Source organism: Oenanthe melanoleuca, chromosome 1, assembly GCF_029582105.1.
Source record: "Oenanthe melanoleuca isolate GR-GAL-2019-014 chromosome 1, OMel1.0, whole genome shotgun sequence".
Taxonomy (NCBI): Eukaryota; Metazoa; Chordata; class Aves; order Passeriformes; family Muscicapidae; genus Oenanthe; species Oenanthe melanoleuca.
Genome location: NC_079333.1, coordinates 97,901,315 through 97,918,794, shown reverse-complemented (window position 1 = coordinate 97,918,794; position 17,480 = coordinate 97,901,315). Strand labels below are relative to the sequence as shown.

Below are 17,480 nucleotides of genomic sequence, written 5' to 3'. Positions count from 1 at the left end.
AATTCCACGGTAAAGAGAAATTGAAAAAAAAAAACCTTTTTCTTTTGAGGGGATCATAACAATTTAGTTCCTTTCTCAGCACTACACAATAGTTATGGAGATTGTAAAAACAGGATAGGGAATTATATTGAAATATTCAGAGGGTGGTTGAAGGACAGACTATAATTGTCAAAAATTGACCCCTTACCCTGGGAAACTACAATGAGTTTAGGACGGAGCCCTACAGAACTACGTTACTTCCACAGAGACTTCCATGAACATTTCTGGATAACCCTAAAAAGGTTTTAAATGTAAATCCCACCTACCATTAAAACTAAATGTCTGTATTAACATTTACCAAACTTTTATAAACAGAGAAAGCCAAAGGATTAAGAAAGGATTAAAAGCATGATCTGGGAGCTGTTCTTCTATCTCTGCCTCCATAAAAGCACATGCAACAGAAGGAGACTAAATAAAAAGCTCATTTCCCTTGAACTTTTATGATTTTGATGCACTGTTTTTTGTTCAAGTCAAGTATCATGAGAGAATAAATATACTGTTTTAAATAAAGATGTTGTTAATGGAACTTGTATAAGGTGTCAAGCACCTTATGTTAAAAGCTTGGACTGACCTGGCTGTGCCCCTGCCTTGCACTATCCCAGCCCACTTTCCCACTAAGCCTCTTTAGAAATACTGCCTCATTAAAAGCCAAGTTAACAAGGCCTTAAATGAAATATCTGTGTTCACAAAAGCCCAGCTAGAACAGAAACAGTGCAGAAAAAACAAATAAATATTTGCAGCATCATTTTTCTACTTGTAGGTGTTTTGTTTGGTTTTCCCCCCTAAATAAGAAGCCATCTACTGCAAACTCCATTTTGGATGTATACGCTCCAGAGATTCACATGCACCCCAAGTTCATTATTTCCTAGGAGCTGGAATTTACCATCTCCTAACAAATTCCAAGACATTCTGTAGAAATTGAACTCTCCTCATTAATTGTACAGCAAAACTTAAAAATCTGTTCTTTCATTTTCCTAAACAAAGATTTAAGTTAGGATGAGTATCTAGAAAGGCATCATACTCATTCATAAGTGTATACCCTTCCAACAAAGCAAGGTATGATCTTGTAAATATATCTGTCATGTTTCAGTGGAATTTTAGCAAAATCTCCTCTAAGTTTTTGTACCATAAATATAAAAAGAGTTCCTGTATATCAATTATGTGGACTTGGTTTGGCACACTGGAGTTTCCACAGCAAGAAATCTGCTGTATAAAAGTTAAGTGTTATCCATTACAAGATGCCATAAAAAACAATTTCCATGTTTAGGAGTTAAATGCACTAAACCTACCACTTTCTACATGCAACAGATTGGTAATTGACTATAGTCACCTATTTCTTCCCATAATCAACATTTACCTAAGTTCTGATGAGTTTTAGCCAACTAACACAAATTCTGGGAATCCACAAGTCTATCACATCATGTCAAACATATTCAATCCATAAATTATATCATACTTATATTCAAAGTATATGCAATGTGCCAAATATGCCTCCAAAACAAAGAAACTCTTTTACAAGAATAGACTGTTAATCAAAATCCCACATCTCCCTGAGTCTGCACATCCCTGTTTTCTGCTTGGAGTATCTTCTCTACTGTTTTACCACTGATTAAACCAGGAAGAGTACTATGGAGAGAAGTAATTCTTTTAAGCACTAAAATAGTGTCCTGTACTTTCAGTTGGTTAAAAAAAAGACTATATTGAGCCAGAACAGGCTCTTGAATTACATATGGGCAGAAACATGAGTACTGCAGTACAGTGCAAATTCTGAAATATCCAAATGAGGAAGGTGTTTCTGCTTGTTTGTTTGCATTGGAAATATTTTAGACACACAGACTTTTAGAGAAGATTAAGGATGGAATTTGCAGGGAAGTTTAGGAGTAGACATTGTCTAAATCCTTTGAGTCTTTGAATCTTAATAGAAGAGTCACAGAATCACAGAACTGCTTGGGTTGGAAGGGACCCTAAAGATCACCCAGTGTCAAACCCCCTGCCCTGGCAGAGACATCTCCACAAAGCCCTGTCCAACCTGGCCTTGAACATTTCCAGGCTTGGGGCATCTACAGCTTCTCTGGGTAACTTTTTCCAGTCCTTTACAAACTTCCCAGCACAGAATTTCTTCCTAACATCTAATCTAAATTTGCCCTCTTTCAGTTTGAAGCTATTCTCCTTGGCCTATCAATAAAAGCCCTTGTAAAAAGTTCCTCTCCTTCAGCCCCTTTAGTTACTGGAAGATGCTACAAAATCTCCACAAAGCCTTTTCTTCTCTAGGTTAAACAATCCCAACTCTCTCAGCCTATTCCCAAGGAGAGGTGTTCCAGTCCTGGGATCATCTTTGTGATCTCCTCTGGACTTGGTCCAGCAGGTCCATGACTATCTCATGTTGGAGGGAGTTATTAATTACAGAGCTATTGAAGAATAAATCTGTCTGTAAGGCAAAACTGACACAGAAGATTCACACAGCTAACCTCGAGAAACAACTGTTTAAAGGACAATTTTTCTAAACATTAACTTTTCATTGACTTTAGGCCTAATCAATTTTTTTTTTTTAATTTAGAAGATATAAACAGTCCAAACATCCTGCCAGCAACAAGTGGAATAATCCTGTTTATGTGTTTTCTATTGAATAGCAAACAATCAAAATAATCACGTGAAATTCTTTGATTTCACTGTCAAATGAAATACTACAAAGATTAAGCATCACTACAAGCAGAGGATGTCAATAGACAATTTAAAACTATTTGACACCCAGTATTAGGACATGAATAATGAAAATCAGTATAAATCACTTAACCATTTTCCTACTTTGTCATGCTGCTTGTTTGAAAGCAAGTGGGCTTTCTGAAAAAGCAGCCTTTCATAATTATTACAATGTGATTCTTATAAAATGTATTACCTAACAAGTTGGATTTTTAAACCAATTGTATGGAACTTCTCTTCTTCATATTTGTATTTACTCTTTGAAATATAAAGTACAAAAGACAGACATTAACTTCAATTTGACAGATAAATACATGAAATAACTGAAGAAAATTTTTTAAAAAGGGCTTTAAGAGAATTTAAAGTTAGGATTTTTTTTTTTTTTTTTTTTTTACATTTTGAGTCTTCATTTACAAAACTTGACTTTAGTAACAACTACATGTGAATAACACTTCCCTACACCTTTAGAATTAGATATTTCTAAAAAATTTGATATTTAAAAAACTTAGTTATTTCTATGGCCAATACAAACGATATAAGTATGATGAGTTACATATGATATGTAAATATATGTATGGGAGGTTATGGGCAGCAAGTTGTCCTGTATTTGCTGCTGGTGAGTAATATATCAAGTGTGAAAAAAAATCAATAAACCGTAAAAATGAAATGTAGTATCTTCAGAATTATTTATCTCCTAAGCAAGAGTCACCATAAGGAATAATATGTCTTCCCAGAAAAACAGATTCCTAGAACTGGACAGTAAATTCCTCATGACAGGGGCTGGAGTACAAAAGGATTTACTTAGACTCTTGTCAAATTCTGCAAAATCTATAGAAAAAATGAAATATTTGGGCTTTATAAATTGAAGAGTGAACGTAGTGTACTTTTGCAAAGTAAACATGGGAAGTACTACCACACTTCTAAGAAAATCCTAATTGACTTTCACTATGGAAAATTAACACTAGAATACAAGAAAATTACTTGTATACATTGCACACAATATCAATGATAACAACTACTTCAATTATATTGTTGATACAAAGAAAAGCATAAGTAAATGTGGGGTTTAGTCTATTACTATACATATTTGCCATTTTAAACCAAGTTTGTCTTAGTTCTCTGTGGTCCTTTTCCCTAGAAATACAACTACATTTTTCTGTGTCTCTGAAAATACTTCACTTATGCAAAAGCCCAGACACCCAAATCCTACATTAAATATTCTGTCCACATAGGTAAGAAAGCTCATCTTAAGGCAAGTAACTGCTAGTGTGTGAGTTAAGAATCTGATCTTTCTATCAAATAAATGCAGTGAAGATGAGCTAAGAAAACTAGAATAAATATCTAGCCGAGTGTAAATTTTCAAGTTGACAAGGCAACTTTACAGCATCATCAGAAATTTTTGGGAAAACTAGTTAGCTAGTACTGAATGTTCATTGATGTGCTTCTTCAGGTGTGTACACATTTTAATAGCCAAAATAATAATGCTCTAAAATGTTTTTCAAATTAAATTGATATCATAAGCTCCCTTAGTGCAGAAAAACAGAGAAATTAGTCATCAACTGTACATGAAAAGTAATCATGGGATACAACACTTATAAAGAAGCTGTATGGCCAAAACAGCATTAAAATTCATCCTGACCTGCTCAGACTTATCAAACTTACATTGCATAGCTCAAAAGATACCTTCTCATCAGTTAAAGTTCACATAGTACAGTATATTTGATCTCAAACTTAACTGGAGGGTATAGTGAAATATTACCCTAATCTGTGCAGAGGAGCTGACATGATGTACAGTGGCCTAAAGCTGGAAGTAGAGACCTGTGTGGAATGACTAACACAACTTCTAACAAGTGGCTGCTGCACTAATTCCATATATTGACTTTCACTACTCTCAAGAAACTTCATGCTTTGGAAAAAGAATAGCTCCTTTTTATACTGTAAGTCTGCCTTTTCTCTTACAAAGCCTTTCCTTAGAAAAGGTAAATTAATTTTAACAGTTCACTAATACTAACTAAAAATCATCAGGCACTAACAAGTATCTGTTCCCACAAAAGGCAATTTGCATGGTATTAGTTTTCTTCACTATCATGTCTGAAAGGCTTGTTAAATTTTAAGTTTACATGTTTAAAACCTGTCTTTAAATTAACTCAATCACCTAGGAACCCATATGGGAATTTCACACGCTTGAATTCTTAAAAATCACACTCTACACTTTCCGGTATGCTTGGGAAGCAGTAAGTTTTCCAGCTTCCAAGAAGCATTCTTGATCTTAAACCCACAAAGGTACAATATTTCCAACTCCCTGCATCCCTTCAACCCAAAATTTCCATTACCTTTAAACCAACTGCTTATTAACAGTGCATGGGCAAGCAGAAAACAGCCTAACAAATCTCCCAAGCCACAGATATTTGGCCTAACTTGGTATCTCCTGTAATACTCAGATGATCAGGATTTAGCATCAGACTGCAGAACTATTTGGTTTCAAAAGAGAAAAAGAAAATTTAGATGCTAGAAGAAATAATGATTTATAAAAACACATTTTTCTACACAATTCTTCTCTACACATGCTAATGTGCCCCTCTATCTCCAACTGACACAGAACATAGTTATACATACCACAGTTTGGTGGTTAACTTGAATCACTTCATCCCCAGCATGGATTTTCTTGCACCGATCTGCAGGTGACTGAATTTAAAATAAAAGAGATGATCAAGAATACAGGTCTTACCGGTCATCATCTCTCTTTCAGCAGTATGATTGCTAAGCTATGTAAATCAGGTTAGATTGAGAGACATTCTACTGTGAAATAAAGAATTAAAGAAATATTCAATAAATCAGTTTGTTCTTGGAGAAAAATGATATGCACTATTCTAAACAATAAAATCATATGTTAAGAAAGATTTGACTACTTATGATAACCGAGTCCTAAGGAGTTCCTCTGAATTTCATCCTGACCAAAAACTGCTTTAATCTGCCAGAAATCTCTTAAGTCTCGAAAGCCAATCTTTGGCTGACTTTTGAACCTACCAAGACTAACTGGCAATAAACAAATAATACACAAATTTCATAAAATTGTCTTTTTATTCTACAAATTTCAAAATGTTGCAGAGAGCTTTAGTAAATTACTGTTCTGCAAACAGAACACAAGAAGAGAAGACTGGGTTAGGTACAACCTAGGTAAAGCAAGTAAGTTAATGGCAACTTTGGTTTTTGGAACATTATTAAGATGAAAGAAATGGAACCATCACCAAAATCCTACAGTGATCACTTTCAAAAAACCAAATTAGTTTTGTACTTTGCTTTTGTCTCGAAAAAAATCCTCTAAAAAAGCCCCAAAAACACCTCTTCCATAAAGTGAAAGCCCCACAAATTTTCCCTTATTCTCTCTTTACAGTAGACCAACTGTCTTCTGAGGGGAATACCTCTAAGTTTAAAGGAAAATAAATTCTTTCCATTTTTCAGAGTCACACTTTAATTTTTCTCACAATACTGTGGCTGCCAGAAGGCACTTAATTGACTCCACAGTAGAAGGTGAGAGTGACAGTTTGACAAAACGGCCCAAAAGAAACATGTTGCTCAGGAGCAGATTTCTTAAAAAAAAACAAAAAAAAAACCAACAACAACAAAAAAACCTCAAAAAACTGCTACAAATTTTATCTTAAGGAGTGAAATTAATTTAATTTTCAGCTGAGAGAACAGGTCATCTGAAAATGCTCCAGGCCCAAAATGTAGACTTTTGGTTATAATCTTTGTACTACATCCCCATTCAAAACATGTCCCACAGCTAAGCCATGACTTTCTAGTTCAATTGCATATAATTCATGGCCTAAGTTAAGGACAGGGTACAAATGAAAACATCCAAGAGACATGAGAGGCTGAAAGAAGGGTCACTCATGACTCAGTCCTAGCAGACATTGCACAGAACATCCTAAATCAAACTGGGCTGGTAAGAATGTCATTTTACTTATATAAATAACACCAGCCTTGACATATTGGCACTATTTAAGCAATAAAAGTATTGGTCGAGTGACTTGGGGAAAAATTTTATCACTGGTGATTATGTCCCAATAATCTGTCTTCTGTCTGCCATTTCACTACTCACACTTACTCATTCATACCTGTAAAATCTTTATAATCCTCCTATGTAATACAGCTCTTTTAGCTCAGATGTAGTTACACCTAAGACTTAAAATGCAAATGCAAGTGAATTCTGTGTCATTACCCTTGAACTCTTCAGGAGTTTCTTATGACAGATCATTTTCTTTACAGTGTTTTCAGCATTTGCAGCTTAATCTTGACAACAGAGGTCAAGTTTGCCAAGCAATTAAAACATGGTCTCAAAATCTTCAAACTGGAATAGTCTATATTAAAAAAAGCCTAATTGCAATTATGCCTCAAACACAAGGTGAGGTAAAATTTATAAAGACATGTCAAGGTTGTGGTCTTCTGAACAGGTTGTAACTCCTGTTCCTTATTGCTTTTTCCTCCCCAGTAAAAAATAGACTTTGCTGTAAAATAGTATCTTCTATCAGGGCTATTTAAGGAAAACAGAAGAATCAATAAGGTCTTTTTTAGATGTATATGCTGATCATTAAGCACAGAATCCACTCATGAAGTCCTACTAGGAGGAACAATGTGTGACACACCATAGGTGTATCTTCATTAGCTGGTGATTTGATTCAACAGGGAGCTGAAGAGATGGAAGCACCTGTTAGTGAGGCTCACACATCAATAACTAAAAGCTTTTCAGAATCTGCTTAGATTTATTCTTTGGAATAGATTTAGTTTTGTCCTTTAAACTAAATGATGTCTTTTTTCCTATTCCCCTGATATACCCACACTGTCTAAAAGTCCAGTTTAGAGCCCCTGCAGCACAATTGTTGCATGCCCACAGTGGAGCTTTTGGTAGTATTTCTTCTGAAAATCTCTCTTCCCTGTGATCTAAGGGCACCATGCAAAGCCAATCAGACTACAGTAAGTGGGAATACTGGGAGCACCCCCTCAAAGCCACATTCCTGATGGAGATGTACTGCATGCCATTACTTTAGAAAAATGCTCTTTTATATTTGAAAACCAAAGAAAAAAATGGTCTTATTTGTAGGACACATTTGATTTGTGAATTAAAAGAATCTCTCCAACAGGGTCTAGATGGGCTACTCAACAAGAAACTTAAAATCTTCTGTTGGACCAAAACACCCCTTAGATTGTTACTCCCAAACAAAAAAACAGAAGACACAAATAGGAAAGCTCAGCTTACTCTAATGCTATAGGGCCACCAGAGAGAAGCCCTTACAGGGCAGTGACCTATGAGGAACACTGTCCCCTCCCAGCCCAAGCACAGATGCTTTGATCTGCAGGGCTAACATGTTGGGGGAGATGACTCCTAATGCCAAACAGCAAGATCCACACTCTAACGGGCTTTGCAGTTTGGTATCAAACACCTCAAAGGCCAGACACAAAAAGCAGAACTGTCATTACAAAACTAGTCTCTTACATTAATGTGGAGAGAACTACCATGATACTGTGTTTAATACAGACACATGTTCTTCTCCAGGATCTTTCAGACAAAAAATTCTGTCACTGTCTTACTCGGAAGAAAAGACTTGGAAATTAAAAGGACACAAAATTTTGTTCAAATGCAAGACAATTTGGATTCTTGTTTCCTAGAAGTTAAACTGTACTGCAAAGAGTAAACATGTTAAGGCCAGCAGGTCAAATCACATGTGCACTATCATGATCTTATTCTGGCCATGCTGCTTAGACCTTTCTCCTCCCATCTACCAAAATCAAAACTCTGTGTGTGCACATATATATGTGTGTGTGTGTGTGTGTGTGTGTGTGTGTGTGTGTTAAAGAAAGCACCTAGAAAGCTGCTCTCTTAAAAGCAGAAGACCCCCTTCTATCTCTAAAGCACTACTCTTTTTCACAATTGCTTTAACACACAGCAGCTTTTTCCTTTGACAACAGAGAGCAGTTTCTTGGTCTGCCATGAGCACCTCCAGGGTGTCACAGTGAGGGAGAGAGTCAGTAACAACAGCAGAAGAGTCATCATGACTGAAGCTTCCTGACATAGCTTTAAATTATATTCATGAATCACAAAAGATAAGAGTTTTGAGGGAATGCATTAGGATTTTATTTTTATCTTTGCCCCTGGGAAATTAATTCCATTAGTAAGTTATGGAAAGAAATTGTTCCTTCTTTGAGAGATTCAACTGTAAAAATTGCTCTCTTTATTTCCTATATTTTCTAGATTAAAATAAACTGTAGTTCTATTTGATTTGTTTAGTTTTGCTAATTTCACTAATGATGTCTGTAGCTGTAGGCCTGACTCTCTTGAATTTTTATTTTTCTTAAAATTCCTTGCTTTTTTTTTTTAATTCCAAGACAGGTAGCATTCACACAAATTCTACAACAGGTATTATCTATTGGTTATAACCCATGGATATTCTGCCCACAGCAGAAAACAGAAAGGAAAAAGGCTATCAGATTGAAGCTCCTATGAAAGGATAAAAATAAAATTTCTATTTTATTGAGATGTTAACAGAACCTCACTGCAGATCAGATGCAGCAGCTGTAAGTGTCATGTAGGTATCTTTCACTTCCCACAGGATGACACAGCAGCATGACAAAACAAACATTTCTGACAGCTTCATTTTAAGAAAATGCCATCAAAGTCTTTGAAAGGAATTGCCTAAACCATTATGGAATAGTTCAGTGTTGTTTAGTGATTGTTCCACATTAATTGAAGACTGTGGATAGAAGCCTTTTCCCCCAAAATTATACTTTCTCTCAACTCCTGACAGCTGGTTCCCTAAATATAGTGTACAAGAGAAGGAGGTTGTATTTCAAAGGCTTTTTGAAAAGTAATCTGTTATGTTTTACTTACTCTTTAATGCCTTCAGTGAGAATTAGTACACTGGTAATAAGTGTTCCTTTCCATAGGCATTACTCATAAGTTCATGCAGAAACACATGGTTATTTGTCAATGTAAAGGGATGTCCATATCCATGCACTCATTTATTTAAAAAATGAAGCTTGATAGATGGAAAATATAAAAGCTGTTTGTCTAATACTGCAGCAAACTTCAGCATTAACAGCCTAAATATAATATCGACATTTATCTTTTATTCACAGAGCAAAGTAACTCCAAGACAGCTGCTTCCTGTCTTGATCAACTAAAGCATTTTAGGTGTCTTGCAAGAGCAAATCAAGACTGATTCTCTTGGTCCTTAACTGGGAACAACTCTTTCAATTCTGAGGTAAACAAGCACAAGCATCTGCTGTCCAACATGCCATTGGTCCTTAACAGCCAACCAGCACAAGTTTGCAAGCAAAATGTAGTTTATAGCAAAGGGAAAGCATTAACCACAGGTAAGGTCAGAAAGGCTTCCAGGCCTGAACATACAGTATTAACAATACTTACATTTTCTGTTGTTCCAGTAATTACATGAAGACCATCATATGTTGACTTAATGTACATACCCTAAGAAAAAGACATCATGGGAAAGAATTTTTAAAGTGTTTCACAACCATCACCATCCAAACAAAATTTGCATATCTCTTAAAGAATCTCTCTTTTCTTTTTGCTTTCTTTAAGATTTGTGGACTTTAATGCATGCCATGAGGAATTTGTCTCCGCAAAAGAAAGTGCTTTTTTATACACTTCAAGAACAGCCCAAATCATTTTGGCCCTAATTAGCAATAGAAAATTAAAATGTTTACCACAGTTATGTCCATAAATACTCCCAGGGTTTTTAAATACACTTCTTCAACTACAAAACAATGCCTTACAAAAAGCCCAAGAATTACAAATTGCCTTAGTATGATCAATATGTCTATTTTGAAATACTACATTGCTTTGAAAACTACATTGAGTTTTAAGAGATCTGGAGTCTTCACTAGGCAATGCTGCAAACACAACTTTCAAACTGTTCCAGTGCTTGAAATTGTGCCTGCAAAATGGCTGTAAGACTTTCTCACAGCCTCACTCATCCCAGTGAACACTTCAGCTATAAAACTCAATGATGAAAAATTCAACACCAACTTTGTTAGCTACCCCACTTCTTTCGAACAAATATGGAAAAGGAGGGATAGCTTATGAACAGACAGAAGTTTCTGCACAGTAGTCCAAGACAGTGTCTCAAATATGCCTTTTCACCAAGCCTTAATTCAAACATTTTAACAGCACCCACTATGACACTGAGAGAAGGAAAAATGAGAGATAATTGGCAATACACTGAGCATTCAACGATTTCTGAGGAATATCCTGTCCCTCAACCACTTTACAGAAAGCAGGTAAACATTGAGGGCTTGAGTAAAGATCTTCTCCATAACCTACTTTTTCTCTTTTTAATCGAAGTGCCACAGAGATGTCTGTTCCTAGCTGAGGAGCCCAGTGCACTCACTCGTAAGTATGGCAAAAAGGCAAAGAGAACATACTGAGCTGGACTAATCTACACTGGGACCAGAACTGGCAGACATTTTGGTAGCAGATATGAGTACACCTAAATGAACAAACTGGATAATATTCCCAGTAAAACAAGTCAGTGACTTCCTGAATTTCTCTGGATAGTGGCTCAAAGGCAAACTCCTGCATAATTACATAGTGTTAATCACACCAAACCCCATTACCATGTTCAGCTGCCACAGCTAGAAGGCAAAAAATCCAGAACCTACTTATTACTACACGGTCAGAAACCTCCCAACATCAGCCTTCAATTTCCACCTCCTCTATGTACCTTCAACCATTTGTCCATTGACTGCTCCATCACACAGCTTTTGCTTAACTCAGATACAGAAAGGCTTTTTCATACATTTATCCTCACAACACCCCTGTGAGGTAGGGAAACACTAACAATATACACACATCTTAACACTAATATACAGGTATCTCACAGAAAGCATAATGAGCCACACAAGAGACTGAGATATGTTGGTGTCTGTCCCTTGGTACACACACCTACCCTCAAACCACCTCTAACTGGGGCCTCAATCCCTCTAAGGATCCCAATCTAAGTCACTGGGACACACACCCTGCAACATTGCAAGAGCTAAAATCACAGTGACCATGGTGACAGGAACTTTGAGTCAGGTCCCCAAAGAGAAATTTCTGAAGAAATCCACATGTTTATTTTTATTCACAGTGAGTTACTGCTTTCAACCTTAAACATCAGGGTGAAAGCTGAGGGAAAAGTCTCACACTTAATGATTACTCACACTTAATGGTTACACAGTGTTTAGTTTTGTGCAAAGCATTGTTCCAAATGATAGTAAGGTCATCCAAGTGTGCCACCATTCCAGAGGAAATTCACATCCAATCTAGTCTTTTTGATAAATTTAAAAGACTTTGAAAATGCAAAAGAAGAGAAAGAACTTTTGCAGAATGTTCTTTAAAGGCTAGGATGAAGATTTTGCACACATTAAGAGAGTGAAGAAGGAAGCTGAAAAATACCCACTCTAAGTTGTAATTATTCCACATGTGTAAAATTAATAAATACTATATTAGTACCATGTCACATTAATTTTACAAGAGCCAACATAATTCTTGATATAAAGCAGCTTTTAAATCAGGAGAGGTAACATTTTGCAACATAAAAATGAGCCCCTTTCACCCACATTTCTCCACTCCTTTTTTTAAGTGAAAAATATATGGCAAATGGTACAGAGAACATTTCTGCTTACAATTGTTTGATCTGGAATGGAAATAAGAATACCACAGACATTTACAAGTTTTCCTCTCTCTGCCTCCTTGTGGCTGCACAATAACAATAATATTTTTAGCAATCAAGAATACATGAGGAGTTCAGTGTGTGCTCTGTCCATTTGCACTGAAAGAAATTGGTAGATACAGTCTAATGTATTCAAAGATATACCCCTAAGAATTTACAAGAGTCAGTTACACCAGATAAAAGGAAAGATAACTCAGTTTATATGACTAAAATAACCATAAGCTAACCAACCCAGTAATCAGGAATAAATATATGCCTAGATTAAAAAATATTAGTAACTCATGCTTAATTACATGAAAGATTGTCCTGATCAGTTATGGGTAGAGCTCTAATTTGAAACCAATCATGGTGATTAGGTTAGGGGTTAGAAAAGAGACCTTTTGTGCTTTTTTTCTTTTTTTTTTTCTTTGTTTTTGTTCTTTTTTTTTTCAGAAATGAAAACAGAATGTGATAAATTTCTAACATATTTTATGTATATAAAAATATATTTCTCAATTTTTTATGCAATGCTGGATGGAAAAGGAAAGAAGATACTAATTTCATTTTATCAGACATGTAACTGAATTTTTTACTTTCACTCCATTTTCATGGAACCCTCTGAAGTTGCACACGCTTCTTTAACTCCAAACAGCTCTCAGAATGCTGTTCATAACTCTTTCACAGCTCTTCCACTATTACAAATTTAAATTTAAAAATTCAGGAGAAATATGAGGAATAGTAGTACACTGGAATCCTGGAAAGAGAGTAAGCAGGACACTTTGATCAGCTGCCACACCCTGCTGTATCTATGACTTGTACCTTATGAGCAATTTTTTACATGACAAGCTTCTTTTTTGTTTGCTTCAGCAGGCAAAAAAGAACCCCAAACAATCACTCATGTTCTGATGAATTTACCTTTGCATTTCTGAACCCTTAAAATCGTATCACATTCACTTACCTGACTAGGATTAAAATGATAGTATGAACAGGAAACAATCGAAATTCAACTTTGCTACAACTCTCTAATATTCTATTCTATATTAAAAATAAAGTGGAAAGTGACTGTTGCAGAAAAACTACCCAATAAAAAGTTGGTTTTCTGCTTTTGTCTAAATACATTCACTGCTTTCAGTCAAGCAGCAACATTTTTAAGTCTGTTTCATGGTAAAACATGCTACCTAAGCTAGTCAGTTTTGTCTCTTTGTATATCAGTAATGTAAAACATACTAAATTGAATTCTGCTTACTGATACAGATGAAACAACTTGCAAGTCCTCAAAGAAAAAAAAAAAGAAAAAAGAAAGGATTACACATGGGAGCATGTTGGTGATTGCAAACTTGACCATATTAATTCATTTTAAGGCTTTTTAAATAACTTTCTACCATGACAACTCTTTTCACCCTTACTGCACAGCCACTGCAGGCTATATCTCTTCTCCCAGCAGCACTCACTGGAGAACACATGAATGCAGCCAGTCATAAGAGACAAGGATAGAGGGAAAACAAAAAAGGAAAAAAAAAAAAAAAACCAAAACAAACAACAAAACCAGTACCAAATCCCACTCATAAAATTGCTTTACCCAGAACAAGAGGTTCTTCACATCACACCCTAACAGCATTTTCTGCTTGATAGGTTTAGTTGCTTGAAAGGTTATTTAGTCACAGGTGTTAACTAGTTTTAATATCTGTAAGACATGGTAACACATTTACTTGTTTCTTCTGCATTCAGGTATTATTCTGAAAACTTGCATTTACCTCTGACAAATACTTACGTTTCTACAGGAAAAGACCAAACACAGAGAAGGAACTATTTGTGCTGATTTAAATATCCTGATCATGCCAATCTTCTTTAAGTTGTAAATGCTCCAAGCATTTTCTTAATTCCATCATATGTTTACCATGAGTTTAGGGAAAGAGCATTGTTTTCCAGCCTTTTAAGTGCCTTCTCATCTCCTTTCCTTCTCTTCCAGATTTACTTTAGCTTCTTATTGAATTTGAGATGGTAGATATTCTGTTTATGATAGGTGACAAAAAGTCTTCCCAGTTAGCAGTCATCCTTGTCTTTTTTTCTTCTGCCTGAAGTACTTCCATTTTATAGAACATTTTATTTAGTGATTGGTAAAGCCAGTACAGAACTGTCATGTGGGTCAAAAACCTACAGGAAAGTTGGCAATAAACCATTTTTCCACCTCCATCATTGCACAAATTCTGGAAGAAGGTCCAGAAATTATTGAGTTTCACATTTATCCCAGCGTTTCTGATGTGCAGAGATTATTCACAACTCCAAGCTCCACCATCAATTCTTAAACTGAAACCCTCCGTACTCAGTGTGTACTGATGTGCATTCACTGTGTCTTAATCCAAAGGCATTTGTTTAAAAGCAAATAAACAAAAGCTCAAGAGCCCAAAACATATGAAGCACCAAGAACCACATGACAAGGGGATCTGTTGGCAGGACTGGCACTGTTACAAAGGGAAGGGGATGATTTTCACTCTCCCAGCATGAATCCACCATCCTTGGTGCCTGCTCTGGAGAGCTCACAATCTAGAGGAGACAGCACAATGCCGAGGCAACACAATAGTGGCATGAAGGCAAGGATGAGGGAAAGAAACCATGACTGTGTCAAAATGGCATTATATCCTTCTAAGGCTTGTATACTGAATAGTTGCTATTTTCCTTTTTTCAAAAAATACATATTATTATTTTTATGACAATGACATCAAGACCCTGCTAAATTGGTTCACAAATACATAAAAAGAAAAAGCCCTGCACTGAAGAGCTTCCAGTTTAAACAGACAACACAGACAGAGGATGTAAAACAGAGACACAGAGAGGGAGAGAGTTTCTCTCATTAGCTACCCAGCAGGAACAGACCCATGAAACACATTCTTATTTACAAAAGTACCATTCAACAATTCTCAGTCCCTGCGAGTTCATACCAACCTACACAAAGACTTAAATGAAGAGGAAAAAAAAAATAGTCACAAGACAGAAAAAAAAAACCAAACTTCAGATAAAAATGGACAGTACTCATAAAAAGGTGATCAAGAGAAAGAGGAAGAAGATTTTCTCCTTACAATAGAAGAAAGGGTTTCAAAAGGTTGAGTGTAGTGAGGTGGTGGAAGAGTTAAAATTTCAGGGGAAAGGGAGGGAAAGAGAGGGAGGAGAGAATCCATGAGAAGCTGAAATCCTGAAAGACAAGTTTAGAATGGATTCAGAGATAAAAAAGAAAGCCAGAGGAGGAAGGGAAAACAAACTGCAGACTAAAACAAAGGATGGGGCCATATTTACTCATCCAAGTGTTTAGGGTTTTTCTCATATTTTAATTGCAATCTTCCAAAGAATGGAAAATTAATTTAGAGTACAATTGCTCTAAATAACTTGGCATACCAACTTTGCCAAGAAAAACATATCAACCCAAAACCCAGCAACAACCAACCCTCAAACCAAAATATTCTCCAAAGCTACAACATCCAGACAACTTCAAAAACCTGCTGCAAAAAATACAGCAGTCCTCCTTCAAGACTATTCAAGAATATGGAATGAGAATAAGCTTGGGCAGAAGTTGCAAAAGCTATTTCTTTAGACAAAAAATGTTTAACTGTATTCTGAACACCTTCTTTTCTACCTCCAAAAATTACGGGATCAGATATTATTAATGATGTAAAGTCATACTCTGGTGTTTCCATGCAGCAGGTGCTGGATACTTGAGTAAACAAGAGATCAGTGGTCAGCTCTTGAACTACAAACACAGGATGGCTGCATTAAGAGCTTTTACAAGCACCTGATTAAGAACTGCAGTCTTCTTGCAGTAAAATTCGATGAGTTACTTATCAGCAGTGCTGTGAAGCCCTGGAATAACTTATAAAATAGCTTTATATCCCCGAGATACTATGAAACATTTTCCAGAATCTGACAGGTTTTGTGCATAAGCCCACGCGAACTTCTTGGTTGAGTTGATCTTAGTAATTTAAGTCCCTTCAGACTTCAAGATCCTAGAACAATCTGAACCATTTTTCAGAAGCTGATATAAATGGCAAGAACTTCTTACTCATTTCTCCCCGTTCACTGAACTCTGCATACTTCAGTCAGCTTTACAAACTACTTCCCTGTTGGCCCAGCTGCATTAGAAATCACACTAGCATGAGGAATCAAACTGTTTTCAAACCTTCAAACAGAAAAGGCTAAAATGTCCTATTCATTTTCACAGATATAACTTATTTTTAAAAAAAATCACTTCCTCATCCTGGATGATGGGTTTGATTAACTGCGTACTTCTTACCAGCCCTTCACTTGGCTTGATGTTTGTAAGCTGGATCACTTCAAGATGGGCAGACTGGGAAACCAGGGGATCAGAAGAGAGCGAGATAATGTGATCACAGACGCCAGAGAGAGTTTTACACTAGGAAAGAAAAAAGAAAAAAAGAAAAAAAAAAGTCACAATGAGCATACCATTGCTAACTATTCCAATGTCAATACACAGTTTAAATCACCATATTTTTCAAGTACACACAAGGCAGAGGGGGAAAGGCCCCAGGCAGCAATACAATACAAAATACATTATCTGTGATGACCCTGAACTAATAGCACCAGACTAGGGAAGAACTGGAGACAAATACTTTTGTATCTGAGCAGAGACAAAGAGGGGTTCCCATGCACTCTGAGGCACAGATGCTCTGCTCAGGCACACAGGCAATGTGTGGTGAGCTCCAACCCCCACCCCACCCTCATCTTTTGCAAAGACAATAAGTGCCTCAAAGCCCACTAATTTCCACTGAATGTGCAGCTGCTCAGCACAGATGAAAATCAGGCTCTTAATGATGACAGGTAACTCCCATTAACTCTGAAGTTGATTCTATACTAATAAAACATGCTAATTGTCTTTGGACTGCATTTCTCAGGTTCTACAGCTGCCAAACATGATTTCCTACTGCAGACATGACCATTAAAATACATCACCACTTCACAATGGGATAACTCTTAAATCAGTTATTGTTGGCAGCCCCTGCAGCAAGACAGAAAAAATTTCTAAAA

At 36.2% G+C, this 17,480-nt stretch overlaps 1 protein-coding gene across 7 annotated transcripts in view; it reads right to left on the bottom strand.

Annotated features, from left to right (window-relative positions):
- Positions 1 to 17,480, bottom strand: part of CNKSR2 (connector enhancer of kinase suppressor of Ras 2) — a 216,351-nt gene that overhangs the window by 116,744 nt on the left and 82,127 nt on the right. For 5 of the 7 annotated variants that reach the window (XM_056498623.1, XM_056498634.1, XM_056498644.1 and 2 more), the window contains exons 6-8: positions 16,729 to 16,848; positions 10,163 to 10,222; positions 5,356 to 5,424 (exon numbers count right to left, since the gene is read on the bottom strand). In XM_056498623.1, the coding sequence (XP_056354598.1) occupies positions 5,356 to 5,424; positions 10,163 to 10,222; positions 16,729 to 16,848 (249 nt within the window). The remainder of the gene's footprint in view (positions 1 to 5,355; positions 5,425 to 10,162; positions 10,223 to 16,728; positions 16,849 to 17,480) is intronic. The other 2 variants (XM_056498673.1, XM_056498680.1) reach the window with 1 other exon arrangement.